The 17,777-nt window shown below is 45.3% G+C and overlaps 1 protein-coding gene across 1 annotated transcript; it reads right to left on the bottom strand.

Moving 5' to 3' along the window:
• Nucleotides 1-136: 136 nt before the first annotated feature.
• On the bottom strand, nucleotides 137-3,838 carry CBY1 (chibby 1, beta catenin antagonist). The gene is made up of 4 exons (XM_074144203.1): nucleotides 3,606-3,838; nucleotides 1,933-2,038; nucleotides 1,728-1,843; nucleotides 137-726 (listed from the first exon to the last, which is right to left on the bottom strand). The coding sequence occupies exons 1-4, from the start codon at nucleotides 3,681-3,683 to the stop codon at nucleotides 646-648; spliced, it is 381 nt and encodes a 126-aa protein (XP_074000304.1). The 5' UTR covers nucleotides 3,684-3,838; the 3' UTR covers nucleotides 137-645.
• Nucleotides 3,839-17,777: the final 13,939 nt, after the last annotated feature.

Raw genomic sequence — 17,777 nt, 5'->3', positions numbered from 1 at the left:
TAGCGGCTGGGAGGACCGCCGGCCGTTCCCCCCCCCCCCCCCTTCCAAGGGGCGCTCACCGGCCCTGGTTCCCTCGATTCCCCCCCATCTCGCAGCACGACCCCACCCATAACAAACACCCGTAGAACCGGGTTTTAAATGTAAATTTTTTTTTAATGTAAAGTATGCAAAACCCTTGAGAAGAAGCGACCCTTACACCCTGCTGGCCAAAGGCAGCAGTGAAGCTCATATGAGCCCCCTGGCTCCACTGAGGGGAGGGATTTGGGGGGATGGGGGGGTCAGGAGTCTCCCTGCGCTTTGAAGCACAGCAGGCAGGGAGGGGACCCCCCGGAGGTGTACCTTTCCCACCACCTGCTGTCAGGCCACCTTAGGAAAGGGGGTTCCAACTGCCGGGCTGGGATGAAGGAAAGGCAGCGAGGCCAAGAGAACGAAGGCGAGCGTTAATGAGCAGTGTGGCAGCAGCGTTAACGAGCAGCGTGGTGGCGTGACTCGCTGGGGTGCCCAACCTGCAGCACCGCACAATGCTGGAGGCACCTCGATCCTAGTGGTCCCGTGGAACGAAGTACCTACACATGGTACCAACAGGGCGAGGGGGCTCACAGCCGGCCTCCTCGCCCTCCCTGTCCTCCGTCCACCGCTGCTTCTTCACTTCCTCCTCCGGCTGTGGCTCTTCAGTTCCTCCAGCTCCTTCTCCATCAGGTGGGACTCAGCTGTGGTCTCGGAGAGCTGCAACGCAACAGCGAGAGACAACAAGAGTGAGCTACCCCCTGTGTGCCACGGCTGCCGGGCCAACGCCAGGCCTATGGCCTCGCAGCCTGTTGCACACCTCCAGCAGGACAGGAAAGTCCCTGAGAGGGATCAGGGATGGCTCTCTCTCTGGAGAAGCACCTCGTGTCGCGACACTTGTGCCATGGAAGCTTTTTTCCGAGTTCACAGTGCAACCCTTCCAGAGGGTTTGCCGAGATTTACGGCCAGGGGCCCGCACCCGTGTGAGGGAATTTATTCCCGTTTGAGCGAAGGGGAAGACGAGCTTTCGCACTTCCCTGAGCTCACCTGGAAAACCCAGAGAGCAGCTGGGACTCCTGCTAAGCCACAAAAGCCCCTTGTCATTTCTAAAACACAGGAAGAGCACGAGGAAGGAACAAGTAAGTGTTTTTTTGACTGATGTAAAGGCTAAATCACTTGACAGACTGAGAATACACCTCTATTCCGTTTCACTGAAAATGCCTCCAGGTTTTAAGCACAAAAGCTGCGATCTCTGGGTAAGGTTGAATTTCAGATTATTTAGGGCTTGGGAATCCTTTCATCCATAGGTTTATGCATAGAATAAAAGTGACACCACTTGTGACAGCAGATGGAAGCTTTAATCTTCCGTGACCGGAAAGGGTAGCTGTAACTCGGTTTCACAGTTAGGGCAGAGGGGCAAGAAAAATGCTGTATTTCATGCAGAAAGGGAAAGAGGAGACACGGCACTTGCAGGGGCTCCTCTCTAACCAGCCACAGTGTTCACGAAAGCCCAGCTCTGCTGTGGGGGGAACCTTCCCCTCTTCTCGCAGAGAAGCTCAGACTTTACTCCCACAGTCACGTTACCGTTACACTTGTCTGGTGGAGCAGGGTAAAGTGGAAAGAGCAGGGTAAAGCGAGAAGGGGTTGCTTTGGCGGTCCCAGCACCCTTCGCTTGGGCATTCCCGCTGCTACGGGCAGGTGGCAGTTGGGCAAAGACTCACCATGTCCAGCAGAATGTCCACTTTCAGCCGAAGGAGGTTGTTTTCTTCCTCTAGCTGCTGGTTTCGCTTGCGCAAGCGCTGCATTTCCCTGCGATCCCCCGTGAAGCTTCCTGATTCTGGAAGGAAAGAAGGGAAAGAGGTCAAAATAGGGACCGTCAGCCAACCGTGGCTATTCCAGATCAAAGCAAGCTGAGCTGCACTCTACCTGCCACCCACTGGCCGTTTTCAAACTTCAGGCTCTGGCCAGCGAGGTTCATGGTGGGGATGCCGTACTCCAGGCCCAGCTCAATCTCACGGGTCGATCTATCCAGCTGCAGGGAGGAGATCACACTTAGCGTTGGTCAGAAATCCAAAGCCAGTAAGAAATGGGAGAGCAGGGGCTGACTGGCATTCCAGTGGAAGCTGCTGGTCTGACTGGCCCTGGAGCCTGAAACCCTAATTTTAGCCATGTACTGATGCAATAGAGGACTGGCTCCTCTCACTACAGTGCCTGCACTTTCTTTTGCCTAAACATATACTCACCTCCATGGGCTCAAAGACCATTGGTGAGAAGTTTCAGGTGAAACAGTTCTGGGCTGCAGGTGGGGTGACGACGATCCTTCCCTGAGGTATTCCATTTTTACCTTCAGGGAATCATAGAATTGTCTAGGTTGGAAGGGACCTTTAAGATCATCAAGTGTAACCATTAACCGAACACTGACAAAACCAACCACTAAACCACGTCCCTCAGCACCACATCTACTCATCTTTTAATACCTGCAGGGATGTTGATTCAACCACTTCCCTGGGCAGCCTGTTCCAATGTTTCATAACCCTTTCCATGAAGAAATTTTTCCTAATACTTGATCTAAACCTCCCCTGGCGCTACTTGAGGCCATTTCCTCTTGCGTATCATTACTTGGGAGAAGAGACTGACCCTCACCTGGCTGCAACCTCCTTTCAGGTAGTTGCAGAAAGCGATAATGTCTCTCCCCTCAGCCTCCTTTTCTCCAGGCTAAACAGCCCCAGCTCCCTCAGCTGCTTCTCATAAAACTTGTGCTCCAGATCCTCACCAGCTTCGTTGCCCTTCTCTGGACATGCTCCAGCACCTCAATGTCTTTCTTGTAGTGAGGGGCCCAAAACTGGACACAGTACTCGAGGTGAGGCCTCATCGGTGCTGAGTACAGGGGGACAATCACTTCTGTAGCCCTTCTGGCCACACTACTCCTGATGCAAGCCAGGATGCTGTTGGCCTTCCCGGCCACCTGGGCACACTGCTGGCTCATATACAGCTGACTGTGGACTAACATCCCCAGGTCCTTCTCCGCTGGGCAGCTTTCCAGCCACTCTTCCCAAGCCTGTAGCGCTGCATGGGGTTGCTGTGACCCAAGTGCAGGACCCAGCGCTTGGCCTTGTTGAACCTCATCCCGTTGGCCTTGGCCCGTCCAGATCCCTCTGTAGAGCCTTCCTACTGTGAAGCAGACCAACACTCCCACCCAGCTTGGCGCAAACTTACTGAGGGTGCACTCGATGCCCTCGTCCAGGTCGTTGATAAAGATATTAAACAGAACTGGCCCCAATACTGAGCCCTGGGGAACACCACTGGTGACCGGCCACCAACTAGATTTAACTCCATTCACCACAACTCTTTGGGCCTGGCCATCCAGCCACTTTTTTTTTTTTTTTTTACCCAGCCAAGTGTATGCCCATCCAAGCCATGTTTCTCCGGCAGCCAGTTTCTCCAGGAGAATGCTGTGGGAATTCGTGTCTGGTGGCCGGTGAGGAAAGAGGCACAGTAAAGGAGCTCTTGTAAGGGCTGTGGCGCTCAGGGCATACACCGGACCACTCCTGCTCGCCCAGCGACCCTTCCCACCACAAGCCCGGGGCGCCGGCACTCACCAAGTGCAAGTTGGAGAGAGAGGCGCATTTCCTGGGGGGGGTCTTCTTCGGGCTGAAGGTGCTCCCGAAGAGCGGCATGGCGCGCTGCCGGCCGGGCCGGGGGACGACGGGGAGGCGGCCGGGCCGGTGCCGTAGGCCAGAAGTAGAGACCGTGGCGGCGGGGACGGGGTTTCCTCCGGCGGCCCGTTTTCCGGGAGATCCACCTAAAACCAGACCCGCTCTCCTCACACGCTCTCTTCGGAGAGCGTTAAATGGCGTGTGGGGGGGTGGGGTGGTGGTGGTGGAGGGGTTGCGCCGCCGCCTGTCCCGGGAGCGGTTTGCGGCTGCCGCGTTGCCATGGCAACGGCGGGGCTCCGCGCCGCTCCGCCCCTCGGGCCTGGGCGGCGGGACGGGGCTGCCGGCTGGGCCCGGCCCTGAGGGATGCTCCGAGGCGAGGGAGGCCCCGCCGGAGGGTCCGGCTGAGGGGCCTGGGGCCCCGCTCCGGCCCTCGAGCCCCTCCGCTGGCCGCCAACGAAGAGGGGGGAGCGCGGAGGGGCTGGCGCTGAGATGATACGGCTCTTCCCGTGGTCGGGCCGCGTCAGACTTGCGATTTTTTTCTGCCCTAAATGGTTGAATTGGTTGGAAGGGTCCTTTTAATTGTTTGGTTTTTTTGATTGGTTGGTTGTTTTTTTTTTCCAGATAAACAGCGAAGCTCCATTAGGCAGAGAATTCCCTCCTTGCTTGGAAACGTGGGGGAAGAAGCGGAGAAGGTCTGGGGTCCCGGACTGCAGGAGTTGAGGGAATGGTGGGTTAGAAGCCGGAGAGAGGAGAGAAGAGCTGGCGGCTCTTCCATAAGCTGTCCCCTGGAGCAGTCCCGCTGGCCTGGTCTTCTCCGCGTGTTACAAAGTCCTCCCTTCTCAGCACGTGGTGGAATAAATTTAGTTTTACTGTGGTACTCACTGGCTTGTGTTCCATGAGGGGTGGCTTCAGTAGTTGGTTTGGAGAGTATTTTGAATGAACGGTGGGGGTACGTATTTTTCATAATGTATGTTTCATAATGCAGAGGCAAAATACCACTCCTTTTGTAAATTTTAAAATAATTCTCCAATCTGTTAGAACTTGGTGATCTGCAATTGGTTGCTTCATTGTTAGAAAAGCTTCTGTGGAGGACTTTGCGAGGCTTTCCTGAAAATTTCAGAATAATGAGATATTAGGATGCTGATTTTAGGTAAAGGGGAACAAGAAAGAAAAGGGAGGAAAAAAGGGGGCACAGAAAAAGAAGTGCCACGAAAAAGAGGAGAAAATAAGAGAATCACCAGCCTTTTAATTTGGTTTGTACATGCATTAATACTCCACAAAAAAGTTCTTTAACAGTCTCACATTCTCAGACTGGCACCCTGCCTGAAGTGAACTGGAAAATTGCTCACTTGGAATGAGAACTGGAAAGATACCACACTACCAACCTGGTGACTACAGACAAGAAAAATCTCTGGTGCTGCAGGATCTTCTGGTAGTCTAGTTAAGCCATATCTGATTCTTGCAGGACACATGCTGTAAAAACAGTGGCCTTCTGACCCCGTGTACTAGAGTCTGTGCACTGGAAATTAGTGATTTTCTTTTATAAGCGAAGGGATTACAGTGCGAGAAAAAAAAACCCACAACATCCTTAAAAGTAGAATAAAAACTTGCAGTTCTGAACAAGGCCTTTGTGAAGTAGTTGTGGCTCCTATCGGCTTTTAACACCCATATCTGTGCGTGCATATATTGGATAAGAAAGATGAAAAGAAGAAGGGCCAGAGTGAAATTAGGGCAAGGACCTCAGAAGAAAGGCTGGGAGAATGTAGAACTACAATTCTGAACTGAAAAAAGCTGTAGCTAATGTAGGTGCTTACAAGAGTCAAACACCATAAAGGACAGCGAGGAACTGAGTTCTTCACACTCAGTTCCCTTTTTTTTTTTTTTTTTCCAGTTTTTAAATGCATTGAAAAATTCTGAGTTTCCAAACCAATTCTCAGACCACAAGAGCTGCAGATGGCAGAAGCATCTCCCTGAGATGCTCAGAGACAAAAAGGCACATACATTTCCTTTATAAATACTTCAGGGGGTTGTTATTGAGGGGGGCAAAACAGATGTTAAGAAGCTCTGGTCAGGACATGCCCCGCCACTAACGCAGGGGTAGTGATGTTCACCTTCCTAGAAGGAAAACCTGAATATTTCAGCACAGTAGTGCGCTTGAGTTCTCCTTGCACTAAACAGGATGAGGTATTGTAGTAATACAGTATAATTATTGTAAAACTAAACTGTCTCACTGTCTCTCAGTGATTCTTTGGCAGAGAGAATCTCCGAGAGCCTCTTTCTCCAAGGCAGAGACTCAGAAAAAGCCTGGCAGCCCGTCCCACTGCCTTGGCGTGTGAGGTGAATGCATACGTCTGTGTGCCCGACCGGCACCCGTGTGCACGGATGCTAATACGTACGTGAATAGTTTCACAGCTGGTAGGGCTCGTGAATGAGCGTTCAGAAAGCTTCTCCAGAAGTTTGAGGGTGAGAGAAAGAGGTCCAGTGTCTGCTTTTCGGTGTGATTTGCTTCAGGAATCTTTCTTCCTTTGTGTGGCTTTACTGAATTTCATTTCTTGCCAGACTCCATTTCCTGGGAAAATGCTGTGGAATTTCCTCACTGCACCAACCTCCCAGGCTACTCTGGCAGTAGCTTTTGGAGGTTATTTCCCCACTTACATCAGGTAGATACTGAGACGAGCCAACCATTGCTGTTTCTGGCATTGCCTCTCAATGTATGGCATTGTTCTCCTGCCAGCGGGTAGTTTCAAGTTATGATTTTAAGTGATGTTAAAAGCATTATGGTGTAGCCCTGTGTGTCCTTCTGTGCCTGTCACTCCGCGGGGAAGTGAACACCTAGCACACGCTCTCTCTCCTGGTACAATAACTAGAGGTATCAGTTAGGATCTGGAAGAGCTCATTAAACAGTGAGGAACCTGCATATTGCAGTCACCGTGTAAGGAAACTGTGTACCTTTTTATGAAGACATCTTTGGGAACGCTGGTGGAAGGCTGAGAGAGTGACAGGACGAAGATAGGGCTGTAGCACATGGCAATGTGGAAATTTTCAAATAAACCCAAGCTGTTCTTGGTAGCCTAATTTGGAGCATCTTCCTCAGCTTTTTCAGTTCACAAGCGATACAGAATCTATAGCTTAGATGGTCTCAGAGCCACTTTTAACTCCATAGTGTTTCTCTTGCCTTTTTTTCATATAGACTGAGGGATTATTATTGTTCTTCGTTATAGCAATAATTATAGGGAAACCCCACTGACTGGTGAATTCAGTAGACTTACTTTAGGCTTATTCTGATGTCAAAGAGAACATTTATTGTAATTATTGCTGCTTGAAACTTGCTACATTGACTGGTGGGCTAAATGAGACTGAGTTTAAAGCTTATAAAATAAATTTTTTGGGGGCATATTGAAGTTAATTCCATGCCCAATTAATTTCTTCAGCAGTGAAATAATTCCTGTCATCTCAGTGCTCTGCAGTTAACTATGATTCTATGTCCCTTCTTCTAGTATCCTAGATATTACAACATCTCGCCTATATTTTATCAACAAAGCAAACACCTCTTTTTCTCTATTTGTTTCTTCTTTTCAATATAGACAACTCAAGAGACAGAAAAACAGCTGTTCCACCACATTGCAAAGAATTATGCTTTCCTCCTGGTTGACTGTTTTAAATTCCACCACCAGGAGGCCCCCATTAAAGTATTTATATCTACACAAAGAAAACACAAGGACAGTGAAATGAGATGGAGAAATCCATCCCCACGGGAGTAATATGAAACTAATACTTATCCTATAAATACAGATTTTCAGAGTGCTGTACAGGCATCTATTAATTGATTCTTGCTGGAATCTTAATATCCAACCACCAGTTGTACTGTAACTTTTGCAGATAGTGAGGTATCATGGATGGTGTCCCTGCATTGAATCACCAAGTGATAACCAGGAAAGTTCAGGCCTTTGTTTTCTGGATAGGAAAGCTCTTAATAACGTAAGATTTTAAAATAAGAAACCGGGAGAAAATCATGGTTTTGCTTTCTAGTCACTCACGTCTGCCCTCTATCTTTCACCCAAGGAATATGCCTTTGCCTAATTCACCTCTGCCTTCTTGCTTTTAGTTCCTTTCTTATTCCTGGGTTCTTAATTTTCTGCCATTTTTCGCAGCAGTTTTTATTGTCTCCTGAAAGTTCTAAATATCTACACTAACTATCTGATTTTTCACTTTTGTTAACATGACCTTCTTTAAAGAAAGGGGGATGGAGAAATGTTTTCATCCTTTTTTTTGCTAAACAGTGCACTTCTCAATTACTGGCTTTTCAAAGCTGCAGCCATTCCTTTGGCTGAAATGTAGACTTTGTTATTGAAAAGAACAGTGTGTCCATGATCTCTTAACTAAAAAGTATATAGAGGTGTCATTTTTCTTTCCTTCAACCCTACATTTTTCCTCTTCGCTGCTGAGTTAAGCCTTGTATTTCTGATTCTGTTCTGGTCTCCCAAGGTCATGTTTTGGTACTGATGAGTCCAAGACACAGCTTTGCAATGCAATTTCAGAATGGATAATAGGTGAGAGTGGCTTTGTTCCTGTCAGGAAATGCGACTGGTGCAAGCTGTAGGCTGCAAATTGAGTTATCCCTTGTCTTTCAAACTCTGTTTCTGCCCTCCTTCCCTGAATTCACACACTTACATTTCACACATTACTTTTGTTTACTTGGGCCTTTCTTATGTGAACTAATGTGTAAAATGTGTCCTCTGCTCTGAGAAGCAGAGAAAGTAGATCTGAGGCCATGATGTTGTATACAAAGTTCCCAGGCCTCTGAAAAGGTTTTCCAATCATTGCTCACCATTCTTGCCACACTGTTCACCTTACAGAGTTTAAGCAAATATACAGACAGTTCTGCCACTCACATGCTCTGGATAGAATCCATCGCTTCCTGACGGAGTTTGCACGAGGCTGTCCTTGGTGACCGGGAGACCGAAGGTTCAGAGAACACGTGCAGTCCACGCAGCAGTGAAAGCTTCTATTAGGCTCTATTTTGTTCTCTTCCTACTACCTGCCTACTCCTTGCTTGTTTCCACATTAGTCTTTCCATTCTTCTCTTTGTGTCCTACTCCCACAGCCATCTGTTTCTGTGGGTCACTTAAGATGTCCTTTCCAGGAAACGATGAAGTATTAAACCTCCGGTCTGTAGATTCCCAAGTAGCAGATGCAGGGAGGCTATACCAGGGAAAGGATCACTTGGTATTGGTTGGTTCCTTATCCTCTGTTGTAACGTTCCACAGCTGGCAGCTGCTGGACACAAGATGCTTGGCCTTTGGGAGTTGTTTATACGGGAGGACAAACAGGGCCTGCATTCTAAGTCCCCTTCTAAGCTTATTTTATCTCATGCCTTCGATGAACATCAACTATGCTTTGTCCATACAAACAAGTGACACCGCATCACAAGAAAACATGAAGCTTAGTGTGTACAGCCCACTACGAAGATGGGAGAAAAGTCCTAAGTATTCTTTTCTCTTCTGTATTCTTTCAGCATTCCTTCTTTCTCTCCACTTAGGCACACTACCAACCCTAAGAAGCTACACTAACTGGTACTATTCCCAGCTGGAACTGGAAAAATTCAAGATGAACAACTTGCTGTCACCAAAGGGAGAGTTGGAAGGACACTGGTGTAAGCAGTTCTCCCTAGTCCCTGCTAATCTAAACAGGAGTTTCACATCCAAACCAGGTGGTCATTTTTCTCCCCAGGACGCTTTGATCTATAGGTTGTACTTTAAACTGATTCTTCGTGTTATGCCTGTGGATGACCTTTTATCGAAGGCAAAAATCGGAAATAATGTGGGCTTTAGATGATGTGGTGTCTGCAGTGGCATGAGAATAGACTGTGTGGCCCAAAAACGTCCTGGGTATCTGCTGCAAGCTCATATGCAGATGAGGCAGCTCTCCAGGCTTTTGGGGAATGCAGATGATTGCTCATGACTGCCATGGCCTGAATTAGCCTGGAGTAAAAGCTATTCAGGGACATGCAGGAGATTTAGAACCTATTCCTATCACGGCTGTGAAAGTAAATAAAAGATCCGGTTGTTTTGTTTTCCTGTCTTAATTTTGCATTGTTCCCTGAGGTAGCAAGGGATGCAAATATGAGACATAGTAGGACCAGGTAGAAGGTGGTCTTGATGGCTCAACAGTTGTCATATAAATAGCTAGATGGCGTCAGTGTATTCAACAGCAGTAAAGCAGGATCTTCATTAGTTCACAAGGAAAACAAGAACCCTGAAAATACAAATTTTGAATTTGCAATGAATGCCCAAGCAAAATGAGCCTTACGGAGGGTGCTCTCTCTGCATAAACTTGGTTCTAAGTCTCGGATTCAAAACTTATGAACTGTGTTTTTCATTCTGCCTCCCTTCCCCAGATTCCTTCAAGATGACAAGCAGCCCAAAGAAGACCTGTAAGCACTCTGTACAAGAATGTAAGATAAAAATGTGTTCACAAAGATGTGTGGCCAGCAAGTGGATGTGTTGCAGAACCTAAGGCTTTCATTAAAAGTATCCATTGCTGACCTCTTCATCTTGCTCCTGTTAGTGACAAGTTTGTTAAGTTTGGGGGTTTTTGATCAATTTGTCAGATGACATTGAAAAGGAGTTTTTCCTTAACCTTTTAGAAAAAATTCCTCCAAGTCATCAGCGGTCTTCTCATTTTCTAAGTTTGATCTTGCTAATTTCAATCCCATGTCCCACAGGCATCTTCTACACTTCCCTTGTTGTTTAGGGATTTCCGCTCATTGCAGCCCATCATTCCACAGGCAACACTTGCTGTCTATATTGTACTCTCTAGCCAAGATAGAGTGGACATTTCCTTTAGAAAAGAAGTTGTAAGTGAAGAATGTGGTGCAGGGAAAATGATACTTAACTTTGACTTATGCAGTTATGCACCAAGTGCTTAAATATTGTGAAGAATCTTGTATTTTTAACGTTACTGGGAGGGAAGGGGTGTCATATTTAGAAACTTGGTCCCAGCTCGCACATCTGTGTAATTTGATTCATTTTGGAAATAAAAGCAGATGAAAATCCGAGTCTCCAAAGATTTAAATCTTGTCAGTCTGAAAGAAAGCTAAATTGTTTTCATGGGTCAGCAGACAGGCCGTTCTCACAATTCATTCATTCATTTACTGCTGAAGTAATGTGCTACTTCAGTTCCAAGATTAAACAACTGGCGGTGATAACTCGTTGTCAGGGATCGTGTCAGTATGTCAGGCCTTGTGTAGAACAAGGGAAAACTTGTAATCGAAATTGAGACAGGTGAGCCAGTGTTGTACAGGCTGCAAGTACAGATAATCAAGTCAGCAAAAAATGGGGATTGCTGTTTACAAAACAAATGTCCTCATTTGATATTTAGTCACCTAGACAGGTAGTGACATTTTCCAAAATGTTCCATTATAAGCGTTTATTTTGCAGTCAGTGGGAACTGCAGGTGCCTGGCACTTAAGCTTTGGCTGTTTAGTTGTGAGCCCCTGATTGAATTCCTGGTTTGAAATCTTGGGCCATGAATGACCTGGATGAGAGACTAACACAAGAGCATTACCACTGTAGTTGGATGCAGAGCAGCAAATTACTTTGAAATGTCTAATAGAAATTCATTGTTCTTTATCAGATGTGGTTTTGTTAGTGTTCTAAGAGAAAGGAAAAGATGCTTATTTGTCACACAAAGAATGGAAATGTTCCAAGCACGGAGAGCAAAGAAAGTAAGGCAGAAGGAAAAAAGAAAGTGAAGGATATTTGGACAAAGTAGAATGGAAAAAAGTATGATCGGTGGAAGGAATGGTAGTGGTAAATGTACACAGAGGCTGCATTGAATATGAGGCTGGGAATGCTGAACGTGATTCAGAGGCCAGTGAGAACATTCAAAGTCGGCAATGATGATTTATTTCTCTGCAAATGCTTTGGAAATAAATTGAATTCTATTTCTCTTAAATTGAAGTTAAGAACGATGTGTGTACTGTTATCCACTTTGTGGTTTTTTTTCCTGTATTGTACATTGAAGAGGGGGAAAAGAAATAGGTCATCAGCCAAAAGTTCTGCCTGTACTGTTAAAATCCAGTCCTGGAAAACAAGCTGGCAGGAGAACAAGTTATTCTCCTTAAGATCTGAAATTAAGTATATCAAGAATTTTCTTTTATATTTACTCATATTGCAGAGAACTACTACTTCTCGGCTAACATACAATTTACTCAGCTTGCATCTTGCTGATTTCTACATGTTTTCATAATGAAAGTTTGTGCTGTCCACATCTGTCAACAAGTGGGAGTAACAACTTCTCTTGACCAAACTAAATTGAGTTTGGAGTATTTTTTCTCTTCACATACACTATTAGAGCAATCCTGCCAAGTTCCATGTCACTTATGCTTTGCAATCCCTGTCTTTGCTTCTATTTAAATATAATCAAAAAGATACTGCCATACTGTCAGCATATCAATTTCTGTCACCACAGCCAGGGTCTTGCCATTACAGAGTGTTAGAAAAAGCACCCTTACCAGTGCTGCTTTGTCACCGTGGAGTGGCAAGGAGGAAACACATTTCACTGAGTAATTATGCCAAGAGTGGGTATTTGGGAGAGATTGCTTATAAAACTGGCTTAGAGAGACACAGTAACCATGTGACATTAGTGCCATTTTTTTTTTTTTACCCAGATCTGCACATTGAAACACACGTGAGTGGTGTTGTGCTTCGTTTATTTTGTCAAAGCAATTTCTGGAGTTGACAAATCTTGAGAGAAGAAATCTTCCAAACTTGCTTCTGTTAGAGACAGCTGACTTGGTTGGATGTTTTATGGAACAGCTCCATCAGTTACTTTTTACTAGATAAGGACATTACCCTGGTGTCATAGCTATTTTGCAAGCCTGTAATTGCCTTCTATGACCCTGAAATGCCTCCTGCCATTTCAGCAAGAGAGGATGTTTTTATCCCTTTTCCCATGACTGCAATGTGGTGCTGCTGGCACTAGTGGCTGCTGTATTTTGCCCTACAAAACGGCTATGCTTCACTTGTGGGTGGGCTAGACTTTTAAAAGAGAATACATGAGAATTAAGGCATTAATCCTACCAACATGGTAAATTACTCAAAGTTTTTCTGCCTTTCATTTTTCTTGAAGGAACTGAAGCATGGACAAGCTTCTAGCAAGTACCAACCTCATCAAACAAGCAAAGCCCTCCAAGTCCAAACAGTAAAATACAAATCAGTGACTTTTCCCAGGTATAGAACAGGAAAGAAAAGGCAAAATATTATTTATTTTAATAAGACTTTGCAGTCTTGTTGTTCTGGAGGCCTTTGCTATGCCTCCCCATACGAGAAGCAGGAGAGTGTGTGTACCTATATGTGTATATATCTGTCAATCCTAGACAGCTGGAACCCATCAAAGCTGCTTGTGTGTATATCCTCTTGTGTGTGCCTAATTAGTGCAAATATTTCCTTACGTATTGGATTCAGTAACGAGGCGAAGGGGAGTCCGGACTGCTAGTATCTCATATTTCAGACCTCCACACCCAAGATGCTAAGCTTGAAAAGGATAAGAAGGAAAGTGTTTGGAAGCAGTCTCCACATAATGCTTCAAACTAGAAGACTAAAAATAGCGCCTCATCTTAGAGAACTGATGCAGTGTTTGGAGAAGGATGGAAGATGACGTGATAGATTGAGTGAATTTTTCTCTCTCCCGCTGACACAGCTGATCTTGTTGGCATCCACACATGCCCTGCAATACCGAAAAGATTACTAAGGGCAGTTGCTCGTGTAAAGGGAGTGTGGAAGTGGGATTGCTTTACACTTCTTGGTGTTGCTTTTTTTTTTGTTGTCAGATTTTCTCCACAGATTCTGTCCCTAAGCCAGTAAGATTCCTTCCCTTGCCTCCGCTAAAACCTTTCATCTTCCTGAGAAGAATGGGTAAGAGGACTTTACTCCTTTCTCCAGAAGCAGGTCCTCTACGAGAGCTGAAACAACTTCTGTTGTGTTGAGCTATTGACAAATACAGCTTCCAAACCTTTGTGCTTTGCACATTTTTTTAGTCTCATAATGATGACAGTTCTGGAATCTGTGTGCTTTTCAACAGGCCTCCTTTTGCAGTTGCTCCTTAGGAACTTTAATATAAAGTTGGTCACAAACTATATACTGCATACTTATTCTAGCTGTGTCTGGAATTTCCTTCCCTGCCTTTTTTTTCCTATCGAATAGACGCTGATTCCTCTTGAAACAACACCCAGAAAAGTCCTCCACCCAGATAGTTCAGACTCCTAAGCTGATTCGCAGACACTTTTAATTTAGATAGAGTTCCTTCAAGGCCACTCAGTTATTCCTTAGAAATGCCTGGGATGAAAGATGGTTGTTATTCTCATCAGCTCCTTATCTTCAATTTGCTTTTGCTGCATTAGCACTGTGACAGCTGGGGGTGGGGAACAGTGGCTGGTCAGTCTGGAACATCTCATGGCTGCAGTTCAATACTGAATACTATTTTGAAATCAAAGATTTGAGCATCACGTGATTTCCTACTTGTCTCATACTCATTGCCCTAAGAACAAAGGTCACGTGTTGTCATGGTTTCAGTTGGGATAGTGTTAACTTTCTTACTAGCAGCTGGTACAGTGCTACGGTTTGGATTTGGGATGGGAATTAGTGTCAATGGCACACTGGTTTTGATTGCTGCTAAGCTCTCAAGGTCTTTTCTGCTCCTCACACTGCCCCACCAGCGAGTAGGCTGGGAGGTCACAAGGAGTTGGGAGGGGACACAGCCGGGACAGCTGACGCCAACTGACCAAAGTAATATTCCATGCCATGTGACGTGATGCTTAGCACATAAAGCTGGGGAAAGAAGGAAGAGGGGGATGTTCAGAGTGATGGTATTTGTCTTCCCAAGTAACTGTTATGCGTGATGGAGCCCTGCTTTCCTGGAGATGTCTGAACACCTGCCTGCCGATGGGAAGCAGTGAACGAATTCCTTGTTTTGCTTTGCTTGTGCGTGTGGCTTTTGCTTTACTTTTTATTAAACTGTGTTTATCTCAACCCACGAGTTTTCTCACTTCTGATTCTCTCCCCATCCTGCCATGGGGGGAGTGAGCGAGATGCTGCGTGGTCCTAGTTGCTGGCTGGGGTTAAACGATGACGCCATGTGAAATTTGGTCTCCGAACCTCTGACCTATTCCTCTGTCTTGGATTGCCTGGCCATTAAAGCAGGAAGTGCTGCCTTAACAAGCCAGTGGGAAAATAACAGTGAGGACAGACAAAACAGGAAGGAAGACTGCAGTAGGAAGTACTGGAATACATTGAACTGAGGGGGAGTTGTGCACCTGCACTGAGTTTCAGAGACACCCATATGTCGCTTATCATCACCAATTCAGCAAAAGCGCCAGGAGGAGAGATTAAAAGCTTTCTTCAGATACAGACAGAGGAAATGTTTAAGAAATAGCACACTTCCAGTAAGGCTGGTAAAGAAACCATGATAATCCAAGGAAAGGGGAACAAAGGATAAAACAGGAATAACCAGGTTAATGAATCTCTGAAATTTAAAGGTGCGAGACTGAAGAACATTATTAGGTAGACCATTACTGAAAACTAAGGCTCTATGTGTAGCAAAATCAAGGAAAGACAGTATTTTAAAGCTAATTACGACTCCTGAGAACGCTCAATATTATTCTACGCTAAAAATAACCGTGTGATGATGCAGCCGATGCCTATCCAAGTTTTGGGGTTTGAAAAACAAACTGCTTATGATCTCTTCTGGCCACTAGCCTGGCAAACATATGGAATACAAATGGAGCAAGATTGTTTTTTTCTGTGGTTTGCATACAAACTCACTTGCAGAAGCAGCAAGCAAAGCCAGCAGTAGAAAACTGGCCAAAAGAAGAGCATGTTCAGTTCTGCAGCATGGCTGGTTGAAAAGAAAAGCTGCTACCAACTGAGAGGCTGAACTAGAAAGCCTTAACTTTTCCAAGCTCATAAGCTATGTGGAAACACTGTGAAAATGATTAGTCTTTCAAGCAGAGGCTCTTCTGGGTTTCTTAAATGAAGAAATGTTCTCGAATACCAGTGCTGAACGTCTTCCAAGTGTGAATTTAAAAATGTTTTTCTTGTAAAATGCCATTCTTTGATGTGACCAGTGAATTCCGCTGTGACCTGGAAATTCAAAAATTTCTATTAGCTGAACTTGAAATACATTCTTCTTTCTGAAGCATGCCAATGAAAATGCTGTCCTGAGTATAAAACAGAGCAGTGTACTCAAAGTCATTATTCAATGTACTTGACAACAGAAGCACTCAGCTTCTGTGAGCTGGAATGTATTGGGGGGGGTGGAAACATTCCATGAATTATACTTTTTTTAGCTGTAGCACTGAAAACTCTGCTTTCCTATGTTCTGTGGACAAAGTGGCTTTGCTTTGTGAGATTAATTTTCTATGCTGATGTGTGAATAAGTTGGAGAAGTACTGACTCTTTTGCCCATAACAGTTAAGACAATATTTGCAGTACTTCCAGCTTGTTTGTATTAGGAGTCAAAATATCTTTGGTGTGAAAAGTATACACACAGTCCTGTGTTCTGCAGCATGGCAGACGCATCCGTGAGCAATTTTCTTGTTTTAACTCCCATTCTGATGAGTTAGTGTGGTTAAATCAAGTTTTCTGCCTCAGCTTCCTCCTAAGGCAATAAACCCTGTTGCTTCTCTCTCTTTTCCTGTGCCATGCAGCAATGTGAACAGCTGCCACCAGGCAAATTCTACCTCATGCATTTGTGTTCAGTCTCGGAGAAGTCCCTCTGGCTACAGGAATGGTAAGAGTCCACCAATGGCAAAACTGACCCCAACACTTTGCTGAGGCACTTTCCCCGTCTCTCAACCTGATCCCCCAGCTGACTGATCCCATCTTCTCTTTTTCACTGTTCAGATGAGCACCAGAATGAATACAAATAGGAGAAATGCAAAGCCGGTTAGATAAGGGAGAGCATAATGCCCTGCCCTGCATCTTTGCCCAGAAGCATTCTGCAATTCTGGGAAGATTTCAGGTGTGTCAGTTTTAGTCTGAGACCAACTGTAAGTGAAATGCATTCCTATGGAAACCAGAAGGCACAGTTCTTCCAAAACAATTCAAACATAAATGTACATTCATATCCCAGGCTGAATCTTCACGGTTTATATTCTGAAAGGCCAAATATCAGATTATTCTGTCCTGGTTAAGAATGGGCAAATTGCCTACTTGAAAGTTCAGAGAAGGCAGTAGCTTATCTTTTTAACTGTAGTCCATTTAATTCATGTAAATCTGAACCAAAACCAGACAACTAAAAAAACCCCATGATTTCCCTACTGCAACTGTGAAATAAAATGGTTTATGAGGATGGAAAAATTAGCTGGATACTTAGTATTTTTATGGTAATGGTTTGAATTGGGTCTTGTCTTGTCTGAACTGGTGTGAGATCTCAGGGGAAAGGAAATGCAGATTACAGCAGGGTATCTCATTGGCAATGCTTCACCTGCAGCTGGAGGTGCACTGGTCAGCAGCAGAACCTGTGAGAGGGAAGGAGCAGACTCTGGGATGCTTCACTCTCTTGGCTGGTGTGTAATGTGATGAGTATGTGGGTTTATTACACAATGCCAGCTGGAAGCCAAGTGAGCAGCGAAAGAACACACAACATTTTGAAGATGTGGAATGAAATTTATTGCCCAAAGTAGCATTTTGGGCTGGGAAATGATTTTCAGACTCTGTGCATTCATTGACCCCTCTGAGAACTATTTTACGAACTAGAAGGATAATGGAGGGAAGGTTGTTTACAGAGGCATTATCTGCTGCAGGGCTGTTCAGCAGCACCAGAAGGATCACTCTCTGCATGTGCATTCGTTCTGGAATAAAAGCATACTTTGTGAAGGAATTCGTCTTTAAAGGGCTGTCTGCCTAAGTGCTCTTCTGGAATAACTCTTGCGGAATAATGCAGTTTTCAAAAGCAGTGCCAGCCAGTTCCTCTGTATAGACAAAGCCTTGGACACCCAGAATTAGACTTCAGGTACTTACATAAATTGCTTGATGTCTCAAATGGAGACTCCATGAGCACATCCTGATGATGGTTAGGGGCTGTGGGTTTTGTTGGTTGGTTTTCCAACTTGGC

The sequence above is a fragment of the Numenius arquata genome, chromosome 2 (assembly GCF_964106895.1).
Source record: "Numenius arquata chromosome 2, bNumArq3.hap1.1, whole genome shotgun sequence".
Classification (NCBI taxonomy): Eukaryota; Metazoa; Chordata; class Aves; order Charadriiformes; family Scolopacidae; genus Numenius; species Numenius arquata.
This window is presented reverse-complemented; position numbering and strand designations above follow the sequence as displayed.

Excerpts from the sequence above, each read along its gene's own strand:
- CBY1 (XM_074144203.1), bottom strand. The coding sequence starts at position 3,683 with ATGCCGCTCTTCGGGAGCACCTTCAGCCCGAAGAAGACCCCCCCCAGG. Across the intron at positions 2,039-3,605 it reads CTCTCTCCAACTTGCACTTG|CTGGATAGATCGACCCGTGA; the intron begins GTGAGTGCCGGC and ends TCCTCCCTGCAG. Across the intron at positions 1,844-1,932 it reads AAACGGCCAGTGGGTGGCAG|AATCAGGAAGCTTCACGGGG; the intron begins GTAGAGTGCAGC and ends CTTTCCTTCCAG.